This window comes from Chionomys nivalis, chromosome 6 (assembly GCF_950005125.1).
Source record: "Chionomys nivalis chromosome 6, mChiNiv1.1, whole genome shotgun sequence".
NCBI classification, from domain to species: domain Eukaryota; kingdom Metazoa; phylum Chordata; class Mammalia; order Rodentia; family Cricetidae; genus Chionomys; species Chionomys nivalis.
Genome location: NC_080091.1, coordinates 43,826,009 through 43,848,662, shown reverse-complemented (window position 1 = coordinate 43,848,662; position 22,654 = coordinate 43,826,009). Strand labels below are relative to the sequence as shown.

Sequence of the window (22,654 nt, the reverse complement as noted above, 5' to 3'; positions counted from 1 at the left end):
AAGTGCGCAAGCGCGTCGAGGCCACGCCCCCGGACGGAAGTGACGGCGCGGAAGCCGCTGATGAGCAAAGGGGGCGTTGTCGGAATGGTTCCGTGGCGCTTGGAGTCCTGCAGTTGACACAGAGGGTCTGACGGGGACGGGTAATGAGGAGGCGGCCAGTTGGGAGCGGCCTCCGAGTGTAAGGCGACTCGGGACTCTGGCCTCCCGCGAGCTGCGGGTCTGCGTGGCTGGGATGCGCGCCGGCCTGCTGACAGAGCGCCGTGGCTGGCCCGTCCGAGCACAAAGCTAGACTCCAGGCGTGGGAGCCGGGCTTCCTTCCAGCCCTTGCTGCGATCTGTGCGTCTCTTGATGTCCGCGTCGCCCCAAGGTAGGAGAGGCGCTTATGACCCGTCCTCATTGCCGCGCCCTGCCTCATTCTCCACGAGACCATCTGTGCCTTGGTGTCCCATCTGTAGAATGCTGTCACTTCAGCGCCAACTTCTGGGAACCTTATAGGACTAGTCAACGAGTCGGTGCAGGTCAGGTGCTGAGCGGGTATCTGCAGATTTAGTCAGGGTTCACTAAACGTTCTCAGCCCGTAAGACTGCATCTGGTATACGATAGTGGTCACCGTTTGCTGCTTAAGTGAGTCAAACAGGCCGTGAGCAGTATTGTAAGAAACAATCACGGGGTGAACATTTGTCGGTGACAGGGAGGTTGTCCTGTTTGTTTATTGTGGCTGCCATAGCAGGGTACAACATCCGAGGTGGTTCAGATGAGAGAGGTTTACTTTCTCACAGTTGTGGAGGACGGAGGGTCATGAACGTGGTGTCATCAAGTCTGCTTGCCGTAGAGAACCGTCCCGGCTTACAGGTGGTCGGTCACCTTCTTGCTGTAGCCTCACATGACTTGTCCTCTGTGCCACTGCACCGCCAGCGTTTCTGCTTGTATCTACATCTCCTTATGTTAGGATGTCAGTCAGATTGAAACAGGGCTCATCCTAATGGGCTCCTTTAAGCCACTTGCCTTATTAAGGTCTGCTATCACAGGTAATCAACATCTGTGGTTCTGGAGAATGCAATGGATTACCCCATTTTGGTAACCTGTGCTTGCAATCCCAGCATTGGCGGTAGGGGTGGAAATAGGTGGATCTCTGGGATCAGTGAGCCTCTCATCTCAATAAGGGACCCTGCTCAAAGAACAAGGTGGACAGCTCCCAGAAAACAATGCCTAAGGTTGGCTTCTGGCCTGCAGACATGTGCACCCATGCGTACATAAAACATGCACACACACAGAAGGGCTTTCGTTGTAGGAGCTCCTTCTAGGTTCAGATTCGCTAAGGCCCCTTTTCCCTTGAGACAACCCTCTTCATTCACACCACCCACGCTTTTTTTTCTGTTTCTCTTTGCCTTGGTATTTCCATTGTTTTCTGTCTTTCACGTTGATCTTTCTACTGTCGTATTCTTGATTTAGATTTTAGCCTCCTGAGCTAGAAGGAACCCTACTGAACACCTATGACGCCCCAGACACAGGTGTCAGAGCTACAATGATGAATGAAGCAGATGTGGGCCGTGTCTTTACCTCATAAAGACTGTTGCTTCTGCCCACTAGGTTGCTCCCCAGAAGTCCATTCTGCTGTGAACTTGTCAGTGGATCAACTCATCAAATGAGTGAGAGCCAAACAGGCTGTGAGCAGTATTGTAAGAAACAACCCCGGGGTGAGCATTTGTCGGTGACAGGGAGGTCGCTCTGTTTGTTTATTGTGGCTGCCATCGCAGGGTACAACATCCGAGGTGGTTCAGATGAGAGAGATTTACTTTCTCACAGTTATGGAGGAAATTCACACCCTCATGGTCCAGCTACCTCACATTTGAGCTCCGCTGCACTGAAGACTAAACCTTAACTCTATCATCTTTGGGAAATATTTCATATCCAAACTACATCAGGGTTCAGGGGCACTGTTAAAAGAATCTCTGAGATTGACTTTGTGGGTGTGACTTTGTCTGCAGTGTTTTTGCCCTAAATATGAAATAAAGAAAACCCATGACTTCTTTGATGCTTAGTGTGGGAGGGTCTCTGCAGGCTTTACTGCAGGAGGGAAAACAATCAGGGTGTGTAGATGGAGTTTGCTTTGGTCTGCCAGTTCACAAAAAATACCATGGAAGCTTGTTATTAATTATGAAAGCTTGGCCTTAGCTTAGGCTTGCTTCTGCCTAGCTCTTATAACTTAAATGAACCCATTCTATTAATCTATGTGCTGTCCTGTGGCTCGTGGCTTTTAATGCTCCTCCTGTATGTCCTGCTTCCTCTGTGACCCACTAGAGACCCCCCTTTCTTCCCAGAGCTCTCTGATGTTCCGCCTAAACTCTTTGTGCTTAGCTATTGACCATTCAGCTGTATTAAGCCAATCAGAAGGCGCTGTGACAAAGAGGCATCTTCACATTTTACAGAAGATTGTTATACAGGAAGGGTGAGGGAAGAATGAAGCTTGCATCAGCCTGATTTTTGTAGCTGGTGCCTGGGTCAGGACTTCTAGAGTCTGACCCAGATCATTTTACTTTAGCCATATTTAAGCACAGCCCAATTTTGGGGAAAAAGGTTTTCTAATAATAATTAACTCTGTCCCAAGTGCACAATAATTTTAAGACATGTTTACATTGAGATTCTTTTTTAATTTTTTATTTATTTTTATTTTTTGAGATGGGGTTTCTCTGTGTAATAGACCTGGCTATCCTTGAACTCACAGAGATCCACCTGCCTCCACCTCCTGAGTGCTGAGATTAAAGGTGTGTGCCACCACCAACTGGCACGTTGAAATTCTTTACAAAGTAATCTGGTTTCTTTCACAAAGATGGGTATTGTTGATTCAGAGATAGTGCCCAAGATTTAGGGTCTAGGGAGATTGACTGAGGTAAACATAATTCCTGTGGGTGTCGGGATTGACCTGGCCCTGATTCATAGAAGTCACTTAGGCTGTTGTACAAATGACATCTCTCTCAGGGATGAGTTTTATGGCCTAGAAGTGATGCTCAAAGTTTTAAGGGGAAAGGATCTGGGATAAGTAAAACATAAATTCCAAAAGATATGGGCAGGGCCTGGCTCAACAGGGAGCAATGTTTACCAGGTTGTAAACTACATTTCCCCCCAGTGTTCCAGGAAAACAGCTAAGCACCATTGAAGAGGTAGGCTGCGTGTTTAACTTTCCTGGCTTCTCCAGTGCTTAACTGTGTGCACAAGGTCATTTTGTCCTCCACCGTCTAGTGCACCAGATTGCCATTTAGACCCTCAGTGTCCTCCCATCCTCTCGCACTGTGTCTGGATGCCAGAGGCAGCACTGATTCAGGTGCGTGCCCCCACCCCCTCGTCTAGCTGTAATTGTTCGATTAGCTGTGCACTCGTCTCACTAGAATTGAAGCTTCCAGGACCCCTGGTGTTGCTGTACTGTTGCTCCCTAGACTATAGTGCGTAGTAGTCACTCACTAGGTAGATGGGGAATGACCAGATCTTCTGTGTCCACACAGGAGCCTCTTGTCTCTTTCTCAGTCAGTCAGTTGTCCTAATGAGGCTCAGTGTCATCTGTCCTCTGCCTCTCTGATCTGCCATCTACTATTCAGCCATACTCTGAAGCCCAGCAAGTTCCTGCCCTGGAGATTCCCACACCTGCTGGTCACAGATGCCAGAATCATGCACACCCCATTCTCTTGCTTCCTTTATGCCTGTGAGAGGCACAGAGGCACACCTACATGGACGTGGTGTTTTGTGATACTGGTTTGCTTTTCTTGTGGTGATGGTAGTTATTTTAACTTGTATCTTACCTCCCCAAATAGACTCCTGATTTTCTCGAGCTTTGAATTCTCGAGCTGTGTATTTGTTACTATAACAAAATATCTGGTACTAGCAACTTAAGGAAGGGTTTATTTTGGCTTGTAGTCTGAGGATGCAGTCCATCATGGAGGGGAGGCTTGGTAACAGGAGCGGGAAGTATTACGTCTGCAGCCAGGGAGCAGGGAGATGTATGCTACTGCTTGGCTGCTTTCTGTCTTTTGTTCAATCTGGGATCCCAGCCTATAGGATGATGTCATCCACATTTAGGGTGAGTCGTCCCTGCTCATTTAAGCCTTTCTGGAAGTGCACCAAGAGGAGAACATCCCTGGAATTCTCAGTCTCGTGAAGTTGAAGGTCAAGATTAATTATCACAAGGTGTTTAATAAGTATGGGTTTGGTCTTAGCTGGTTGGGTTTTTTTTTCCCCTTTATACTTGTTCGTGTATATGTATTGTTTTTAATTTTCAATTTGCATATTCATAGTTGACCATAACAAAATGCATACACTCTTACCACAGCCACCTTCTATATTAGCAGACTTATGTGCTTTGGGTTTCATATAACTAATGGCTTCCATAATTGGTCAGTTGGGGAGACATTTCCATATTGCAGAGAGGTGGGCTAAACAGCTGTGGACTAGATGCTGCCGAAACAGCTCAGTGGGTAGGTGTGTGTGTTAAGCTGTAACTTTGATGCACCATGCTGAAAGCTAAGAGCAGTTTTTGCATTTGGGGCCCCTTTTGTCCCAGGGGTGTCCCCGAGAGTCTCTCACCTCCATTCTCTGCTGCAGGTCTCACGGTCTAGTATGGACCCTGTTGCTGTTCACAGCTGCCACCTCCTCCAGCAGCTGCGAGAGCAGCGGATCCAAGGCCTGCTTTGTGACTGCATGCTGGTGGTGAGGGGCGTCTGCTTCAAAGCACACAAGAACGTGCTGGCGGCCTTCAGCCAGTATTTCAGGTGAGTGCCTCACTCTGTGTCCTTCCTGCCTGGAGAACCTGGCAGGAAAGTCCTGTGGCCACATCCCACTTTTCTCCAGAATGTTTTCGCCTTGCTCTTTGGAGTTTAAACAAAATGAGAGATGGGTTTTCTTGTTTCTTTAATTATTGTCACTTTGTGTTTAGAGTAACCTGAAAGGAAAAGAGACTCTCAGCTAGAGTGTGCTGGGGATGATTGGAAAGAATTAATTTCAATATTCTCTCTGTATTTTAGTTCCTTTCCAAATAAAATGATTGAGGGATTGCGTCTGCAGTAGGGATTTTGCTGTGATAAGAAAAGCGAGTGGAGAATGCTGGCCGTCCTTTCCCAGCACACGGAGGAAAGAACACGAGGATAGAGAGGTCCAGGCCAGGCAGGGCCTCATAGGGATGATTCTGTCTGGAGAAAGAAAGAAGTCAGCATGAGGAGAGTGTTCTGTATGCTTCTCCTACCTTAGGTCCTTCCCTACTTACCTCCCTCCCTACCTAAATTAAAGCAGTTCACCTTTTTTTTTTCATTTGAATATTGCCAGAAAATCTTTAGTTTAGCTTCAACTTAGTTATCCCTGCCATTATTTTGGCTTGTGTGATTTACTTAAATATACTGAATAACCCCAAGCAGTTGTGTTTCAGTGTAGCTAGCCTTTGTACAATTGCCTTTTCTTTAAAAGTGTATTCTGGTTAGCAAGTGTCTTGTCTTTAGATACCATGCTCCTCTTTGGTGCACGTTTACCTGCTCTGCTCAGCCATTGAATCTCTGCAAAACTTAGCAGCCAGACGGGCGTGGTGGCACACCTAGCCCTGGAGAAGTAGAGACAGGTGAATCTCTGTGAATTCTAGGCCAGCCTGGTCTACATGGCAAGTCCCCAGCTAGCTAAGTCTAATAGCAAGAATCTGTTTCAAAAAACCAAAAACCTAACCAAAACAAAAAACCTTAGCAGCCAAATTATAGGTTACATATAATAAGTGTATACTGAGGGTTGACTGTCTTCATCTTCAGAAGTTTTTCAGGCATAAATATTTGTATGTGTGCTGTATGGTGAGGGATGTATTATGTCAGACTAAATGTAAAACACAGATATGTAGTGTTGTTTTTTTTTTTTTGCTGCACTCTATCAGTGTGAAATTGGTGCATGTGGTTAATTATACTTCGAGCAGGTGGATCATGTTCCATAGAGTGTTTGCATGAGGACCTGGATTTGATCCAGGACCCACATGAAAAATCCAGGCATAGTAGTGCATTCTTACAATACAAAACTGGGGAGATGGAGACAGGGGGATTCCCGAGGCTCACTGGGCAGCCAGCCTGACCTTCTCTGCAAGCTCTGGGGCAGTTAGAGACTCCATTCTCTTAAAACAGAGTGATGGTGTCTGAGGAACAACATCCAAGGGTGACCCCTCGCCTCCATACACACACACACACACACACACACGAACATGCACACTAACCCAAAATACTAAAAAAAAAAGAAAAAAAAGGCAATAAAGGTGAAATAACCCCCCAAAACAAAAACATTAAAAGAAAATGCTAGCAGAATGTGAAAATAGCTGCCATGTCTTTCTTTTGTCAGGAGCCTCTTTCAGAATTCTTCTGGCCAGAAGAATGATGTTTTTCACCTGGATGTTAAAAATGTCAGTGGCATAGGGCAGATCCTGGACTTTATGTACACATCGCGCCTCGACCTCAACCAGGACAACATTCAAGTGATGCTGGACACAGCCGAGTGTTTGCAGGTACAGAATGTTCTGAATCTATGCCATACGTTTCTGAAGTCGACCTCGGCAGCACAACTACCAGGCTTGCCCTGTGCTGGCGCCTTCTCCCTGCAGAGTGTGACTCTGGATGGCACCTGTGCAGGAAGTGAGCACTACCCTCCCCACTCACTGCAGGAGTGCCCTGCCGAAGGCCCGCAGGCTAAAGTTCTGGCTGAACTGAGTCCTCAAGCTCCATCAGCAGGTCTCAGTCGTCCCGCAGGAGAAGTATCAAAGCCAGCCTTGGATGCTGCAAGTGGAAGCTGCCCAGAGCTGCCCTCCAAACAGCCCAATTACTATTACAAACTCAGAACGTTATACAGCAAGCAGTACTACAAGCAGACCGCCTGCCCCAGCCAGGTGCCTGCCCCAGAACAGCCCCTCACTCTCAGTGCCTCCCCAGACATTGCTGCAGCAGATTCACAGCCTGCTGTGGAGGGCCGCCCAGGTGCCCCGGAGTCTTCAGAGCAGTTACCGCCCGCCTTCCTGGCTCCAGCCCTCAGGAGCTCTGACACTGACTCCCAGGCAGATGCCCTTTGTCAGCTGCCTGCCAAGCAGATGAGACTGAAGAAGGCCATGCACCTGAAGAAACTAAACTTTCTCAAGTCACAGCAGTCAGCTGAGCGCACCTCATGTCCTGAGTCAGGTGATGGCTTGGTCAGGAGGGAGGAATCTGCTGCTAAGGAAGATGAGGGCCCGAGAGCCAGAAGCCCAACTCCTGAAGAAAAAGGGAGGGAAGAACTGGGTCCAGAGAGCGGCCATGAGGTGGAGATTCCGGGAGCCCCGGCCACATGGGAGGACCCATCCCAGACCCTCCAGTCCCAGAGACAGTATGCGTGTGAATTGTGTGGGAAGCCTTTTAAACACCCAAGCAATCTGGAGCTGCACAAACGGTCTCACACAGGTACACTACCCTGAGCCCACAGACCCGGAAGGAAGCCACGGTGCCCCATCCCCCTGAAGGCCTTGTCTGTAAGACACTCCTCAGTGGAGCTGCTGATGTCTCTAATGAGGCTCCAGGGTGCTAGCTGCCCTCTGGTGCACTTGGTGATGGTGTGCACATAGGTTCTCTGCAGGGTGCCGTCCGTCCAGCTCTCAGTCAGCTGCTTTGGTGCACTCAGATTCTAGCTCTAAGACAGACACTGTGCTTGGTTGTCTCTAGGGCTTTCTCAAGTAGAATGCAGACTGACAGTGAACTGTGACCGTTTGATTTGACTCATTCTTTTTTACTATTACATTCAGTACTTTAAATTTATTTATTTTTATTTTATGTGCATTGGTGTTTTACCTGCATGTATGTCTGTATGAGGGTGTCAGGTCCCTTAAAGTTGGAGCTATAGACAGTTGTGAGACACCATGTGGGTGCTGAGATTTGAACCTGGACCTCTGGAAGAGCAGTCAATGCTCTTAATCTCTGAGCTCTCTCTCCAGCCCCTTGATTTGAGTAATTCTTAAACTTCTCTCAGAAGTAATTTTAATTTGAAAAGTTAGGATTTTGGAGGCAGGAGGTAAGCTCTTAAATAAGAATCAACTTTAACAACTTGTTCTTTTTGTTTTTGTGTTTGTTTTAGTGGTACAAGGATTGACCTTGCACCTACTGGACAACTGCTCTACCACTGAGCTGTGCTCCCCTCCTGCCAGCCCCATTCCATCTGATATTTTCAAATGAAAATTCTCTCAGCTTAGACATTGAACTTCTAATGGTTTATTATCTTAATTGCCTTCCCACACCACATTGTACAGTACTTATGTCTCACTCTCCCCCTGGTTACCTGTGATACAGTTCTTAGTGCCTTGTGAATTAGTAACAGTTAGGGTATAACCATGAGCTGGGTGTAATGGCGCACACCTTTAATCCCACTACTCAGGAGGCAGAGGCAGGCACATCTATTATGAGTTTGGAGCCAGCCTAGTCTACATAGTTCCAGGAAAGCCAGAGCTACAGAGTGAGACTCTGTCTCAAACCATCCCCCACCCCCAAAATAAGGCATGAGCAGTGACACACAGCAGCATCTTCCAGATTGCCGTGCTTGCCTGCTGCCAGCTGCCTGCCTTGGCATGCTCTTCTCTTGGCACTCCGAACTTCCGATTTGCTGATTTCTACCTCCGTGCATCAGCTGAGACATTATCACTAGTTATAAAAGTCCTTTAGAGATGTCAGTGTGTTTGAATGTAAAGCCTGTCATTATTTCATTACTAGTAGTTCAAAATAAGACCAGGTACAGACCGCTCACTCAGTCTTACTACAGAAACGACTTGACTTAAATTTTTTTTTTTGCTTAATTTTCTACTGCCTGAGGAATATTATCAGTTTTATTTCATTTTTCTTTTAGAAACTTACCTGTTATAGCTTTAAAGGAGCAAAATCAAATTGCTAATTCCGGAGAACATCTGTGAGTGACAGATACAGTCATAGGGCAGAGACACTTCGTCGGACATAAATGCTGCATTGAGATGGTAGCAGAGCGTGGCCTGGATGCCAGGGATCTGTGAGGCCAGAGCTGTTTCAGAATGGTGCAGATGCCGCTTCCTCGAGGTGTGCCGTGGAAGCTGCCAGTGGCCACATGGTGTGGGATGATGTGCCACTGGTGGCTGATGAGACCTGTGTTTCTCTGTCTTCAGAACGCCTTCTGTTTTATTTCTAATGTGTATATGTTGATAGCCACAGCTTCCAAGACCTGTGGATATGGTTGTTAAAAACCTTGGTCCTTTATGACCCATGGCCTTTCTTTTTCTTTTTTTTTTTTTTTAACTTGTCTCTCTTGTGGGGGCCTGAACTTACCATTATCTATTACCCCAGTAATTATAAAAGAAGGCAGAAGACAGGCTTAAATGGTGACAGTCATCCAGGGCTGAAGACTAGCTTAGTACAAGTCCAAAAGCTGCAGGTCATTGCCAAGGTCACAGGCCCTGCGTGTAGAAGAACAGTGTTGATATTTTTAAGAGAGTCTTAAGGTAACCACTTTACTTGGGGAAAGTGAGGAAATGACATTTCTTGGGGTTCAAAGGCTCCTGCAGGCTAAAGGCAGCGCCTTCCAGTACACCTTCCAGCAGACCTCCATTCAGAACAGCTGCATCTCCAGGCTGTTGTAGTTACTGCACTTGGTGGAGCAGACAGACAGGAGACCACACCTCTCTCCTCTGTGAAGGCCCAGTCTCAGCTAAGGCAGGCAGGCAATGCTGAGGGCTGTTCCCCAGGCCACCTGTGCCTCACCCTTTGGGCCCCAGTGTCCACAGCCTCCTTGATGTGAAGGGACTGTCCACTCTGTTTGGAGTCAGGTCAAGTAGAGAAAAGTCCTATTTGGTTTTGTGGTGAAGGAAAACTGAGCGATCTGTTTATTTCACCCTAGGCTTGTATTTGGAGGACAGTTTGACTTCTAGATGAAGGTCTATAGATTGGATTTTATCATCTTTCTGGAGAGTCTCAGGGTAAGAGATAAGTATTTGGAAGTAGAGATGCCCTATGCCTCACTCTGGGGGTGAAGAATGTCACGGGCTGGCGTGGTGGCCCTCACATAGTATCCCAGCATTCAGGAGGCTAAGGCAGGAATTGTTGAGAGTTTCCGATCAGCCTGGTCTATAGAGGGAGATCTTGTTCTAAAATAAAATACAGAAGAACAGAATGGGCTGTTTGGAAAGGAGAGACGAAGGGGATCAAATATTTTAAACAAAAATGATTGTGCAAATTTTTGTACTGACAACAAACTGTTGTGTTTTGCTTTGTTTTAGGTGAGAAACCTTTTGAATGTAACATTTGTGGGAAGCACTTCTCTCAGGTGGGAATACTCTTATTTACTGTTGATAAATGGAAGCCTGAACTTCATTGCTTACTTACTTACCAATAAGACTCACTTTTGTCCTTGGGAGAGAAGCATGTGTGGTAGTGGCAGTTTAGAGACTTGCAGCTGGGTCAGAACCCACATTTCCAGCGCATTAGAAGGTCTGCTGTTGAGTGAGAGCCATCCAAGCGCCTTTCCATTTTCTGCACTGATGATGGGTCCTGCCCTGGTGTGTCTTGAAGTTTCCAGCTGTCCACACTCATCTTCCCTGGAGCCGCACTGTACGTTGGGTTAGGTCCAAGACCAATAGTTAGTTACTCTCACTGGGACTAGAGGCAGGATTTTGGGCAGATTAGACCCAGCCATTTTTATTTCCAAATCTGACTGCAGTTCCGTCTTCCCATGCACTGGCATGGGCTAGTGTGCTCCGTTCACGCTTACCTCTCGGTGACTCCCTATATCTTCTCGTGGTTGGCCCTGTCTTTCGGAGTGATGACTTTGGGACAGCATCATGTTGCAGTATCATCAGGAGCCCCCAGCTCTGGACAGGTGCTGAGTGTGCATCCCTCTATCACTATTCCCAGGGAGACCTTCATTGCCTTCCATCTCAGCCCCTGGAGTGCAAAGCTTGACCTCTGGACCATCAGGGTCTGGATTGAACCTGCCTCTGTCAGATTTACTGTACTGTTATCCTGGACGAGACAGTGTCTTGATTTGTTAAACAAGGATGAAGGAGAGTGTGCAGGAGTAAGGAGTTGATGTGGCCAGGTTCTTAGAACAGCTTGTGCCCTCCCTCTTGGCTCTGCACCCCAGTCCTTGTGTGGGCCTCCCTACCACCAGCATTTTCATCCTAGCTACCTAGGAGTGGGCCTAGTGAGAGAGCTTAGGGATGTAGCTGCCAAGCCTGACACACTGATTCCAATGCCTGGGGTTCACACAGTGAAAGGAAAGAACCAGTTACTGCAAGTTGTCTTCTACTCTTCACATGTGGCTTTTGATGCTCCTTCTCCCCCCAGCAAAATAAATAAGTAAAAATTAAGAAAAGTAAAGTGTAAAACTGTTTGTGACCATTGATAATAAGCAGTCACCATTCTTCTCTGGGCCTCTTTCTCATTCTTACATTACTATCTTGTGAGCTATTGGGGGGAACTCAGTACCTTTCATATTAAATGACTTCCTCTTCCTACTCAGAGCCCTTCTGTGGCTCCACTTGGTAACTAGAATACAGCTGCACACTCAGGATCTGTGTCAGCCTCCCTGCCCCCACCCACCCAGTGCTGCTGCTGTGCCATCCCTCAGAAGTGCCCGGTTTCTGCTTTGAGTGGGTCCCTGTTATCTTTTTGAACAGTGATTTTGATGTGCAGCCAATCCTAGGAACCATGCTTTAGACCTTGATCTGTGCCCTCCCTCTGCATTGTGCCCAGGGCAGCTGTCTGGTACCCTTCTTCTGGGTTGGCATAGCTTCTCTTAGGTTTGTATGAATGCAGAGCTGTAGCTGTGGTTTTCAGGTGCATCTTGCTGTTTTGTTTTCATAGAGAAGTAGTGAAGTTACTTGGAAAAGGACTGTTTTAAAAACCCGATTCAGCAAGAGTTGCATGTTACTAAGCTGCCCTTACCTCTACCGTATGCTAGGATGGAACAGACATGAGTAAGGCTCTCAGAGGGAGAAATAACTGTGTCGACAGTAGGACAAGGAGACTTGGGCATGCTGTGCCAGAAGACATCTAGGAGCAGTGCTGACAGAGAAGAGAACAGTCATGGCTGCCTGACAGGCATGGCATTTGGAGCAAGCTAAGGGCAGCACTTGACTGTCCTTGGATGAGCCTTGGAGACAGCTATGACTGGGGGTGGAAGGCAGGTGCTGTTGCATGGGGGTACTAGGAGAAGGCACTACTCCCCATTTCTGCTGTCCAGTCATCTGGGAATGATTGGAGTAGACAGTGGTGGTCACTAGATTGGGATGCCACTCCTGGTCTGCCGGAGTGCACTGTAGTACTAAGTTCCTAAGGGCCTTTTCTTTGGAGAATTTGCAAGTTTGAAAACATTTACCAGTAAGAATCTCTTCTCCTGTTTCCTAAGGATTGCTGTCTAGAAGAATTAGTCTGTCTGCACTTCACCACAGCTTCACGAATGAGCTGGCTGGCACTGTGGCACTTCAGCCAGCATCATCTTGGGTTGCAGTGATGATGCACTCAGCTGTTATAGCATCATATTCTCTTAGAGTATGGCCGTGTCTTGGGTACTGTGCTTCCTATGTGGTGCACAAAGACACCAGTACATTCAGGGCAGTGGGGGAAAGGGAAAGATGGCAAGTCAGCTATCTTTGGAGAAAAGCAGAGCCAGGAAGAGACTTTGATCAGCTGGTACCACATTCTGAGAGGCAGAGGGCAGTCTTGGGTGCCATGTTTTCTGGTAGTGCTGTCTGGATGGGGGTGGCTTTCCTTGTTGCATGTAGTATGCCAAGGAAGCCCTCTGGAGAAGTTCAGAGGCAGAGTCCTGGGTGCTGGGCTGACACCAGAGCAACCACACACCTCATCCTTGGTGAAAGTACAAGAAGCAGGGACATCTTGATCATGTCCCGAAGTGCTAACCTGGGGCTCAGGTGATTCTCAGGCTTCAGTAGATCTAGTCACATCATTTTGTAGCATCACCAGGGAAGTGTGTGTTTGTCCTGGGTGTTTTTAAAGATTTTACTATTATCTGAAACTCTAAAGACTTGGAACTCAGCTAGATGACTAATGTGTGCAATGCCTTCTGTCTTTTGAGTTTGTACAGCCCTTGTTCTTACTCAGCTGCCATCTACAGGAAAGGGAGGCCTGGTTTCTTTATGGGTGAATACTAAGGTTTGGGTCTACATCATAAAGTTTATTATAAGAGTGATTCAACTCAGATGATACGTTTAAAGATACTTTATATTGTTGGGGGGAGCCACTTGTTTGTCCCAGCTGCCCAGAACCAAATAACCATACCGAAACTGTATTAATTAAATCACTGCTTGACTTGTTAACTCTAACTTCTTATTGGCTAACTCTTACATCTTAATTTAACCCATTTCTAGTAATCTGTAAATCACCATGAGGTCATGGCCTACCAGCAAAGTTTTGGCACGTCTGCCTTTAGCAGCTTCATGGCATCCCCCTGACTCTGCCTTCTTCCTCCCAGAATTCAGTTCCATCTTCCCCGCATATCTAAGTTCTGCCCTATCAACAGGCCAAGGCAGTCTCTTTATTCATTAATGGTAATCACAGCACACAGAGGGGACTCCCACATCACCATATTTATGTATTTATTTACTAGGGAACACTTGTACCACAGTGTGTGTGTGTAGATTAGAAGACAGCTCTCAGGAATCAGTTTTCTCCTTCCACCATGAATGTAGGTCCTGGGGATTGAATTCAGTACATCAGGCTTGGGGGCAGGTTGCCTTTATCTGCTGAGTACAGATGTTACTTCTTTTTTTCTGGTGGGATTTTTTGCTTCAATATTCGGTCTTAACTTAAAAGCAAGTAGAAGCAAGATTCTTTGTTTTGTTTGTTTTTTTGCTAATATCCTCAGAATTTTATTAGCACAGGTTTTGAAGTCAGCAGATAAACTTGAATTAGGCCAAGTGTGGTGATGCATGCCTTTAATCCCCAGCACTCAGGAGGCAGAAGCAAGCGGATGTCTGAGTTCAGGGCCAGCCTGGTCTATGTAATGAATTCCAAGCTAGCCAGGGGTATATAATGAGACCAAGTCTCAGAAGAAAAAAAAATCAAAACCCAGGTGAATTATCTCTCCCAGTCTTGTGACTCAAGGCATCGCAGCGCTCCAGCTGACTGCTTTGTAAAATGCAATGCAGCTCTACAAGCCTGCTCTTGGTGCGTCTTTGCTGCAGAGCTCTGCTCCTGTTCATAACCTTGTCATCGCTGCTTGGCACAGTTCTGCAAACACAACTGCAGATATTTCTTAAGACGTAGTCTGAGCACTTTGGATGCCAGCAGTGTAGCTACGGTTTACTAAAAATAAAGTATGCATTGATGCCTAAAATAACAGGGCCAGGACTCCTGGGTCATCTATACAAATTGCCTACATGCACTACAGTTTGGTTGTTGGGGTGTTGTGTGCAGAACATTCCATCGGTCCTATTTTGTCTGTGTTTGTACAGTTTGTCACCCCGGTATATGCTGCTGTGTGTGGCAAAAATTTACTGATTTTCATTTTGTATTTCCATGTGAAATGATAGAGACGTGTTAAGGTTTTTGTTGCTGTTGCTTTTCTTTCGCTGTTTGTTATATTTTGACTTTTTGAGACAGTCTCCCTATGAAGTCTTGGCTGTCCTGGCACTTGCTGGTATCCCTGGCTTACCTCAAACACAGTAGTCTTCCTACCTCAGGTTCCTGAGTGCTGGAATTACAGGCCTGTACTACCACATTCATTGACTACAGCTTATCACACTGTACATTAGAAGCGCATTGGGTTATATTTGCTTTGAAACAAGTAACACTGCTGGGGAGGGGGTGTGTATCCTTCTATAAATGGCTCAGACTGTGTTTCATGCATATTTACTGCACCTTTAGTGCTACAGAGGGTTCTCCCAGGCAGTAGAGCAGGTGGTACTGTTCAGATTGTTGTGTGGGTGTATCACATTGGTTTTTCTGAAATTTGGATGTTACTGACCAAAGCAATTAGTATCTGAAACCCAGCTCTCTAAGGGCTGGTATCCCAGGTAGCAGAGTGGCTGTTGTGCTGACTGTTCAGGACATGTCAGTTTCCTGGGATTTGCAAAAGCAGAGAAGACTTCCACCCTAAGACCAGTAGTAAGCAGCCCAACCATAGCCGTGGGCAACTGCTCTAGTCACCAAATCTGTTTTTCGGCTAGAAAGTAGAATACCAACTGCCAGTGCTTATAAAAGCCTAGGTAAAATTTCAGCTGTGGATTTTGCTGTTGGCATTTGCTGTGGTCCTGTTATTAATAGTCACTATAAAGTGGGCTCTTCTGCTAAGATCCCTCTGGTTATTCAAAGTCCCAGTTTTCTCTCAGCTGTGTTTATCACAGTCTTGAATATAGAGTCTAACTGAGGCTTTCCCCGATCAGATTCCACAGGCAGCGTCTTTTCGTATTTGTGAGCTGTAACGCACAGATGAACTATAACCAAAACTGTCTTTGCAATTTGCTTGAGGCAGCTTGCAGAGGTAAAGAGCGAGTTTATCAGCTAGCTGCTGCTTATTCTCTTTTCTGGCTCTGCTGTGCACTGCAATGTGGCCCATAAGGCATTTTTGTTTGTCACCGTGGGTTTGTTTGGCAGGAGGACACTCTAAACAGCTTGAGCTGCTCAGGTATAGTGAGGGAAGACTTTGCCTCTCAGCCTCACTTTGGAACTTCTCCAAGGAGGAATTTACAGCTTTGCTTTCATTGTGTTATATAGTTTCCTGATTTCATACTGATGACTGTGTGGAAGTCTATGTGCGAAACCCTGCTAGCTTCAAAAACTAGAGATGCAAAGACCCTGCAGTGCTGCTGTGGTCCTCCTGAGATGCGCTCTTGCACAGAGGTAAAAATAAAAAGCAGAGCCAACCTTACTGTTAGGAGGACACATTTTCTGGAAACATCTTTTGCTTCTTTTGAACAAAATCATTTGTTTTAGAGAGAGGTTGTGAACACTGAAATAAGCCCCACAAGTGCCTAACTCCCCATATAACCCTGCATGTGGGTGCTCCAAATTAACTATATCAAGGTCTGCTTAAAATTAGGCCTGGGAACCCAAATTCCTCCCCAGAGTAACCTGCTCTTTTACAAGGTAGGTATCACAGAGTGGGCACCGGTGTGAGGCCACAGTTGGGGCTCCTTGTGCAGTGGGTGGCTGCCCTTGGCTTTAGACACAGCTTCCTGTCTGCCCTTTACTGGTAGTGTTGTGGGATCAGCCAAAACTGTCAGTTCCCTTTGAACACCTACAACTTTTTTGGTTCTTCATTATTGGTGTGTTTCTTGTCCTCTTGTAGGCAGGCAACCTTCAGACACATTTACGCCGGCACTCTGGGGAAAAGCCGTACATCTGTGAAATCTGTGGAAAGAGGTCAGTGCTGGGCTCAAGGTGCCACGTGTGAGGGACTGTGGGTGGTTCAGGTGTCTTTGTCCAGTGTCAGATCACGGGCTACCAGGCCTCACACTGCATGGCAGAGAACAAGGGCATTCACTCTGTGACACATGGGAGAGCAAGAAGAAAAGCTCACAGAGAGCACGAACGTCTAGGCTGGGGCCCCAGGAAGAAATCGGCTTTACAGGAAACAGATTAGTTTATGCCAAAATGTTTTTCTTAAAAGGTCCCCATGGAGGAGACTGTCTAGTCAGGGAAAACAGTACCCGAAGCCTGTGTGACTAGGCACCCAGAGATACGGCATCAGAGGGTACTTACGCTGTGTTGTCAAACCAGGCTGTTAGCTTCAGGACAGAATCTTTGACTCTCAGCCTTGGCAGCTGAGTTGTGACCTGAAAACTGAGTGTTGGCCTGCCAGCAAAGAATTAGCCCCTTTTGGTGGGTTGGTACCTGTGCAGTGATTCCTTTATAGGGCATGGGGTAAGTGAGGAGCTTCTCCATCCCTGCTGTGTGCACAGGCCACACCTCAGCCTCCATCCCCTTGCTTGGTAATAGTCCAGGGGCTTCTTCCTCCACCATCCTGTGCTAGAACTGCAGGCATCCCCATTGGTCCGTGTCTGGGTTCCATCATTTAATTACTCATTCATCCAGCATCCGTAAACTCTCACCATCTGCTCAGTGCTGTAAGGGGAGCATAAGCGTCAGTGGCTGAGATTCTCTGCCTTTCACAAGGCCGCCTTGCAACCTTGTCGGGAAGGTTAAAGGTAGACACGCTATCGTTCAGAAGTCAGCGTCCTCCAGCACATTCCGTAGCACATTCTATGAGCATAGCAGAGGGAAAAAGCAAGCTTCAGTTGAGTTTTGGGAACATGTCTGCCTCTGCATTGGAAAATGGAACAAAGCTCCCTTCTGTTGCAACTACCTGAACATAAAGCCAAGTTCTGGGTGGTACTCTCCGGTCATGGCAGGTGCCCAGCAGCACAGACAGAACTGTCTCACATGGTGTTACTTCCCATGGGCTCCTGAGAACATTTTGCTGTGTGGAAAATTAGGATCTTGGAAATTCTGTGTAAGATCTTTTTTTGTGGGCTAGAGAGATGGCTCAGAGGTTAAGGGTGCTGGCTGCTTTTCCAGAGGTCCTGAGTTCAATTGCCAACAACCACATGGTGGCTCACAACCATCTGTAATGAGATCTGGCTCCTTCTTCTGACCTGCAGGCATTCATGCAGACAACACTGTATGCATAATAAATAAATACATCTTTAAAAAATAAAAAAGAATTAAAAAAGATCTTTTTCTGTGCCTCATCTTCCTTGGACCAACCCAGCAGCCATCAGAGGGGCAGCCAGGAAAGAGTATCGGTCTCCACATGGGTGAGAGGTACTTGTTGCCCGCCCAAGCTCATGCCTCTCTGCACTCACTGTTTCCCATCCAGAAGGTGGGGTAAAGGGGCGTCCTGGTGTGTGGAGACAGTTAAGGGAGCTACCAGTTATCAGACACTCAACATGTCCTGGGCTCAGGGTAGCTGCTCCATGAACACTGGCTACTTCTTCATTCCCATCTCTGTCCCTGTCTTAGGGTGGATGTGGAGGGTCTCCAGTGTGTGCTGGAGGTGAGTGAGCTCATTTTCTAGGATAGGTGAAGGAGGGCCAGTGTCCCTGGCTCCTGAAGCCTGAAGTCTGTGTATTTCACACTAGATTGAGTAGAGCTGGCTTCACTGCCAGGACATGCAGAGCTAACCTTGTACCCTCCAGTATGAGCCTTGGGCTGTCACACCACACGGAATGCTTCCCACTAGTTCAGTGATCCCAGCAGGGTCTTAGCACCACACGATTTCATGTTCCTCTGAACTGTGAGACTTGCCAGTGAGATGACTCAGAGAGTAAAGGCACTTTCAGCAAAGCCCAGTGACCTAAGTTAGTTCCTGGGAGCCATATGGTAGAGGGTGAGCTAAGTCACCCAAGTTGTCTCTGACCCCTACATGCATGCTGCAGTGTACATACACATGCACTAAATAAATAAATGTAATTTTTTAAGGTAAGAGAGAGTGAACTGTGAGACTCTGGTCTTGTGCTGTTGGAAACTGGATGAGTATGATGATGCAAGCAGGAAGCTTCTTAAAACAAAACACTGGCATCATTTTCTGCTTTCCCTGAAACAGAGAAATAGAAATGTTTTACACACAAAGCAGGCCACACCCAGCTCTGTGTAAAACAGGTAGAGCAGTTTATGTCCTCTGCATGGCCCTGGTCTTCAGGGTCTCGGCAGTGTCACCAGTCTGATGGGACTTTGCACTTCTTGCAGGTTTGCTGCCTCTGGTGATGTCCAGCGCCACATCATCATTCACTCCGGAGAGAAGCCACACTTGTGTGACACGTGTGGCCGAGGTATTGCTGAGTGAGCCACTCCCTGTGCTCTCACGGTCACTCTGCGGGTTCCTTTGTCCCCCTAACCCCTGCTATGGTCTGTCTAGGGTTCAGCAACTTCAGCAATCTGAAGGAGCACAAAAAGACGCACACGGCTGACAAAGTGTTCACCTGTGATGAATGTGGGAAGTCCTTCAACATGCAGAGGAAGCTGGTGAAGCACCGTGTGCGGCACACGGGTGAGCGGCCCTACAGCTGCCCTGCCTGTGGTGAGTGTGATGCTGCCAGCTGGCAAGCCAACCTCATTCTGTACACGGCAGAGCTACCCACTCTGCTGTTGGCTGCCATAAGTCACTGTTTCCTCATAGAGTGAGTGAGAGGGGCAGTCCCTTTGCCTCCTCACCAGACACTGCATCTTTGAGGTGTCCAGACCTGATCCTAGTACTCCAGATACAAAGTGACCAAAGCCCTGTCACTAAGAGCTGGCAAACCCAACAGGAAGTGGTGGAGTGCACTTGTTACTTAACAAGGCCTGTGTGGCTGAGAAATGAGACAGTGTGGCATTCGGTAAAGTGAGAAGTTCTCAATATGTCCAGTGTGTGTGTGGGGGGGTGTTTCCCATGAGAGAGTTCTCGACATGTTAGGGCCTTTGCAGTTACCCACTGAGTTTCCACTTCTTGTAAGGAAACAGGCTGAAAAACAAGACATCATTGGTACAAACTTGTAGCGCCCATGCCACTACAGGTCAGTTTGCAAGTCTTAGGCAAGGGGCACACAGAGACAGGGACACGGGTCATCCTTGATACAAGAATGCCAACGTTATTTGCGCTCAGGGGAAGTTTATATAGGGCACTGGCCATGCCCCAGCTCTCGGGATCTTTCAGCTGCAGGCCTCACCAGAAACCACTCTCATGCCATCAAGGTCTCGTGCTCAGAGCAGCTGCAGGCACAGGTAAAAAAGTTGTTTTGCTCAGTTCACTCCAGCAGACAAAGGGTCTGAGACCAGCAAAGAAAGTCAAGGGGCCAGGGGTCTGCAGCCCCCAAGACAAACTGACTGAATAGACATCAGAAAGGGGTGTCCTAGGTCCTGGGCTGGTCATGTGGCGCTGCTGTAGTAACAGTCGCTCCTACCTGGCTGCCACCACCACTGTTCCTGATGGGGAACTAGAGAGGAAAGATTAGTTTGGGATCAAGGTTTCCTTCAGAGGTCTAGCCCTAATAACTCCCTTTCACCAGCTGGGCTCCATCTCCTAAGGCTCCACGTCCTTCCGAATAGCATCGTCAGTCGGGGAGCATTAAGGGACACTGCAGGCTCAAATGACAGCAACGTAGCCTAGAAGTAACTCTGCTGAGATCTGTATTTCGGCCGATAAGGGAGCAGCTGCTGGGCAGCACTGAAACCCCAGAGTCTTGTGCTAAGTCTCAAACTTCAAGGGCCATCGGAGAGGGACCTTATCCAAAGTGAGGGTACCATGAACTACCCTTAGATCAGTTGTTCAGAAGGAGAGGATCCTTCCATTTCTAAAGTACTCCTTTCTGTCTTCAGGGAAGTGCTTTGGGGGCTCAGGAGACCTGCGCAGGCACGTCCGCACTCACACGGGGGAGAAACCTTATAGCTGTGAGATCTGCAGCAAGTGCTTCACACGCTCTGCTGTGCTGCGGCGGCACAAGAAAATGCATGGCAGAGCTGACGCCAGGAGTCCAGCTGCGCTGGATGAGCTGAGCCAGGCCATTGAGACCTCTGACATGGCTAGGTCTCAGAGCTCCGACTCCTTCTCCCGGGACGTGTCTGTCACGCTGATGCCTGTGTCTGTCAAGCTCCCTGTCCACCCAGTGGAAAGTTCTGTGGCAGCATTTGATGGTCACTGTACCGGCTCCTACTGTAAGTTACGCTCCATGATCCACCCTCCTAGCATGAGTGAGCAGGACAAGCTGGGCCTGGACCCTGCCAAGCTGGCCAAGCCCCAGGAGCTGCAGAGCCAGCCGCACGCCTATGCCTACTCAGATGTGGACCCCTCGGCACGTGCTGAGCACTCACAGGCTGATGGTCTGGCTGTGACCCGCTCTTCCTTGGCCACTCTGGACAACCACTGCACCGAGCCGCTGGGCAGCCGGACACCTTCAGTGACGTACAGGAACTCTGAGGGACAGTTTTTCTCTAGTATGACTCTGTGGGGGCTGGCAATGAAGACGCTGCAGAATGAACACGAGCTGGAACAGTGATGTGCCATCTCAGAACCCTAACGAGAAGCACCCTGCTAGGCCGGCTCCCCTCCAGTGCTTGTGGGAGCTGCATCTGTGGCCCAGGAGCTCTTGCCGCCTGCTGGTCCCAGAGAGGAAGATGGTGTGGGTCAGTCGCCACAGCAGCCTAGGCCCTAGGCTATGAGAACAGCTGATGGACATCAGTGTGACAGTGGACCTCGCATCAGCTACTGTACATTTGGGTCCTGTTAAAATGGCATATGTATACATAAAAATACAGATTTTATTTTTACATTTTTATAAGAGAAATTTTTATTATCTTATTTTTTAAAATGTTTATACAGATTTTATTTGTATATGGAACTTGTAATATAATTTGAATAAATGAGCTTGCTTTCCTGTATCATGTTTTATATTTGTATTTTTTTCCCAGGACTTTACTCTTTATTTTTTTAATGCAAGGTCTTACCTTTTCCCTGGCTGCTTTATGCAGGCCTCCATTTGGCCAGCAGATGGCAGCAGCATCACCTCAGAAGCAGACCGGGCCAGTGCTAAGGCTGGTGGCTGCTCTGCCTGAGAGCTGTGGCATCCTTGTGGCTCTCTGCAGACAGCAAAGCACATTTGCACACCTCAGCCTCCTCAAGCCTGTGGGGAGACAGGACCGCCCCCGTCCCAAAAGGGAAATTACAGGCTCAATTGTTTTTCAAGCTTACTGGGTGCTGTCCACAACTCTGGGTCTAGTATTCACACTGGATTGCCTTGTGGATGATTCAGACTAGGAAAGGTTCCTAGCAGCCTCTGGGACTTCAGATGCTCAGTGCTTACTTGGCCAGTGGATGCTCCACACAACAGCAGTCTGATCTTGCACAAGGTCCTTGGGGTCCTGGCTCTCTGGGACTCGGAAACAAACAAACAAAAACTGTAAAACATAGGTGTGAGGGCTGGAGGTGTAGCTCACTGGGCCTTGCATGTCCAGAGCCCTGGGCTCAATCCACAGCATGGAAGAAAACCTTGAGCTGTGTGAGCGAAGCCAGACCGAAAAGGCCACGCACTGCACGACTGTATGATTCTCTGCAAGCCGTCAAGATCGGAGAAATCCGGAAAGACAGAGAGCCGGTAGCTGGTTGCCAGCTACGAGGGGAATGAAAAATGGATGCTTAATGGGCCCAGGGTTCTGTTTGGGTGGTTGAAAGTTCTGGAATCAGCTAGTGTTTAGGGCTGAGTTGTGCTGATGCCCTAATTTATGCCCCTCCCTCCATAAACTATTTGGAGACAAGTTCTTACGGAAGAATGTAGGTTTGGACAGGTCATAGGGGTGAGACCAGTGTGATCGTGTCCTAGTAAGAGATCCTCCTACCTCTTCCCACCCTGCCCCTCTATTCTGAAACCCTGGGTTAGATTAGGCAGTATGGAAGTTAACGAAAACTGACTTAGTTGAGGTCAGACATTGTCCCAGCCTGCTGCAATGGGTTCAGAGTGACCTGCCGCCGCCCACCACCTCGGCCCTCCCTTGCTTTCCTCCTCTGTAAGATGCACCCTAAAGGGACTTTGCTCACCTCACAGTGTTAGAGGTGGTGACCCCCAAGAGGCCAGACTAGAGCCTGCAGGGCAAATGGAAGACCAAGGTGCTACTTGTCATTGCTCTTTTGGAGGGGTCACAGGAGAGTGGCTCTCTCAAATCTTGCTCACTGACGTCCTCCCCAG

At 47.8% G+C, this 22,654-nt stretch overlaps 1 protein-coding gene across 4 annotated transcripts; it reads left to right on the top strand.

Moving 5' to 3' along the window:
• Positions 1–77: 77 nt before the first annotated feature.
• On the top strand, positions 78–21,345 carry Zbtb49 (zinc finger and BTB domain containing 49). 4 transcript variants are annotated; one of them, XM_057772730.1, is made up of 9 exons: positions 78–367; positions 1,591–1,697; positions 4,594–4,760; positions 6,349–7,433; positions 10,259–10,305; positions 16,288–16,361; positions 18,687–18,769; positions 18,856–19,017; positions 20,295–21,345. In XM_057772730.1, the coding sequence occupies exons 3-9, from the start codon at positions 4,609–4,611 to the stop codon at positions 20,969–20,971; spliced, it is 2,280 nt and encodes a 759-aa protein (XP_057628713.1). In that variant the 5' UTR covers positions 78–367; positions 1,591–1,697; positions 4,594–4,608; the 3' UTR covers positions 20,972–21,345. The 4 variants fall into 4 exon arrangements, with proteins under 4 accessions (XP_057628713.1, XP_057628714.1, XP_057628715.1 ...); XM_057772731.1 differs by lacking the exon at positions 1,591–1,697; XM_057772732.1 differs by lacking the exons at positions 78–367; positions 1,591–1,697; positions 4,594–4,760; positions 10,259–10,305 and having other exon boundaries at positions 7,080–7,433.
• Positions 21,346–22,654: the final 1,309 nt, after the last annotated feature.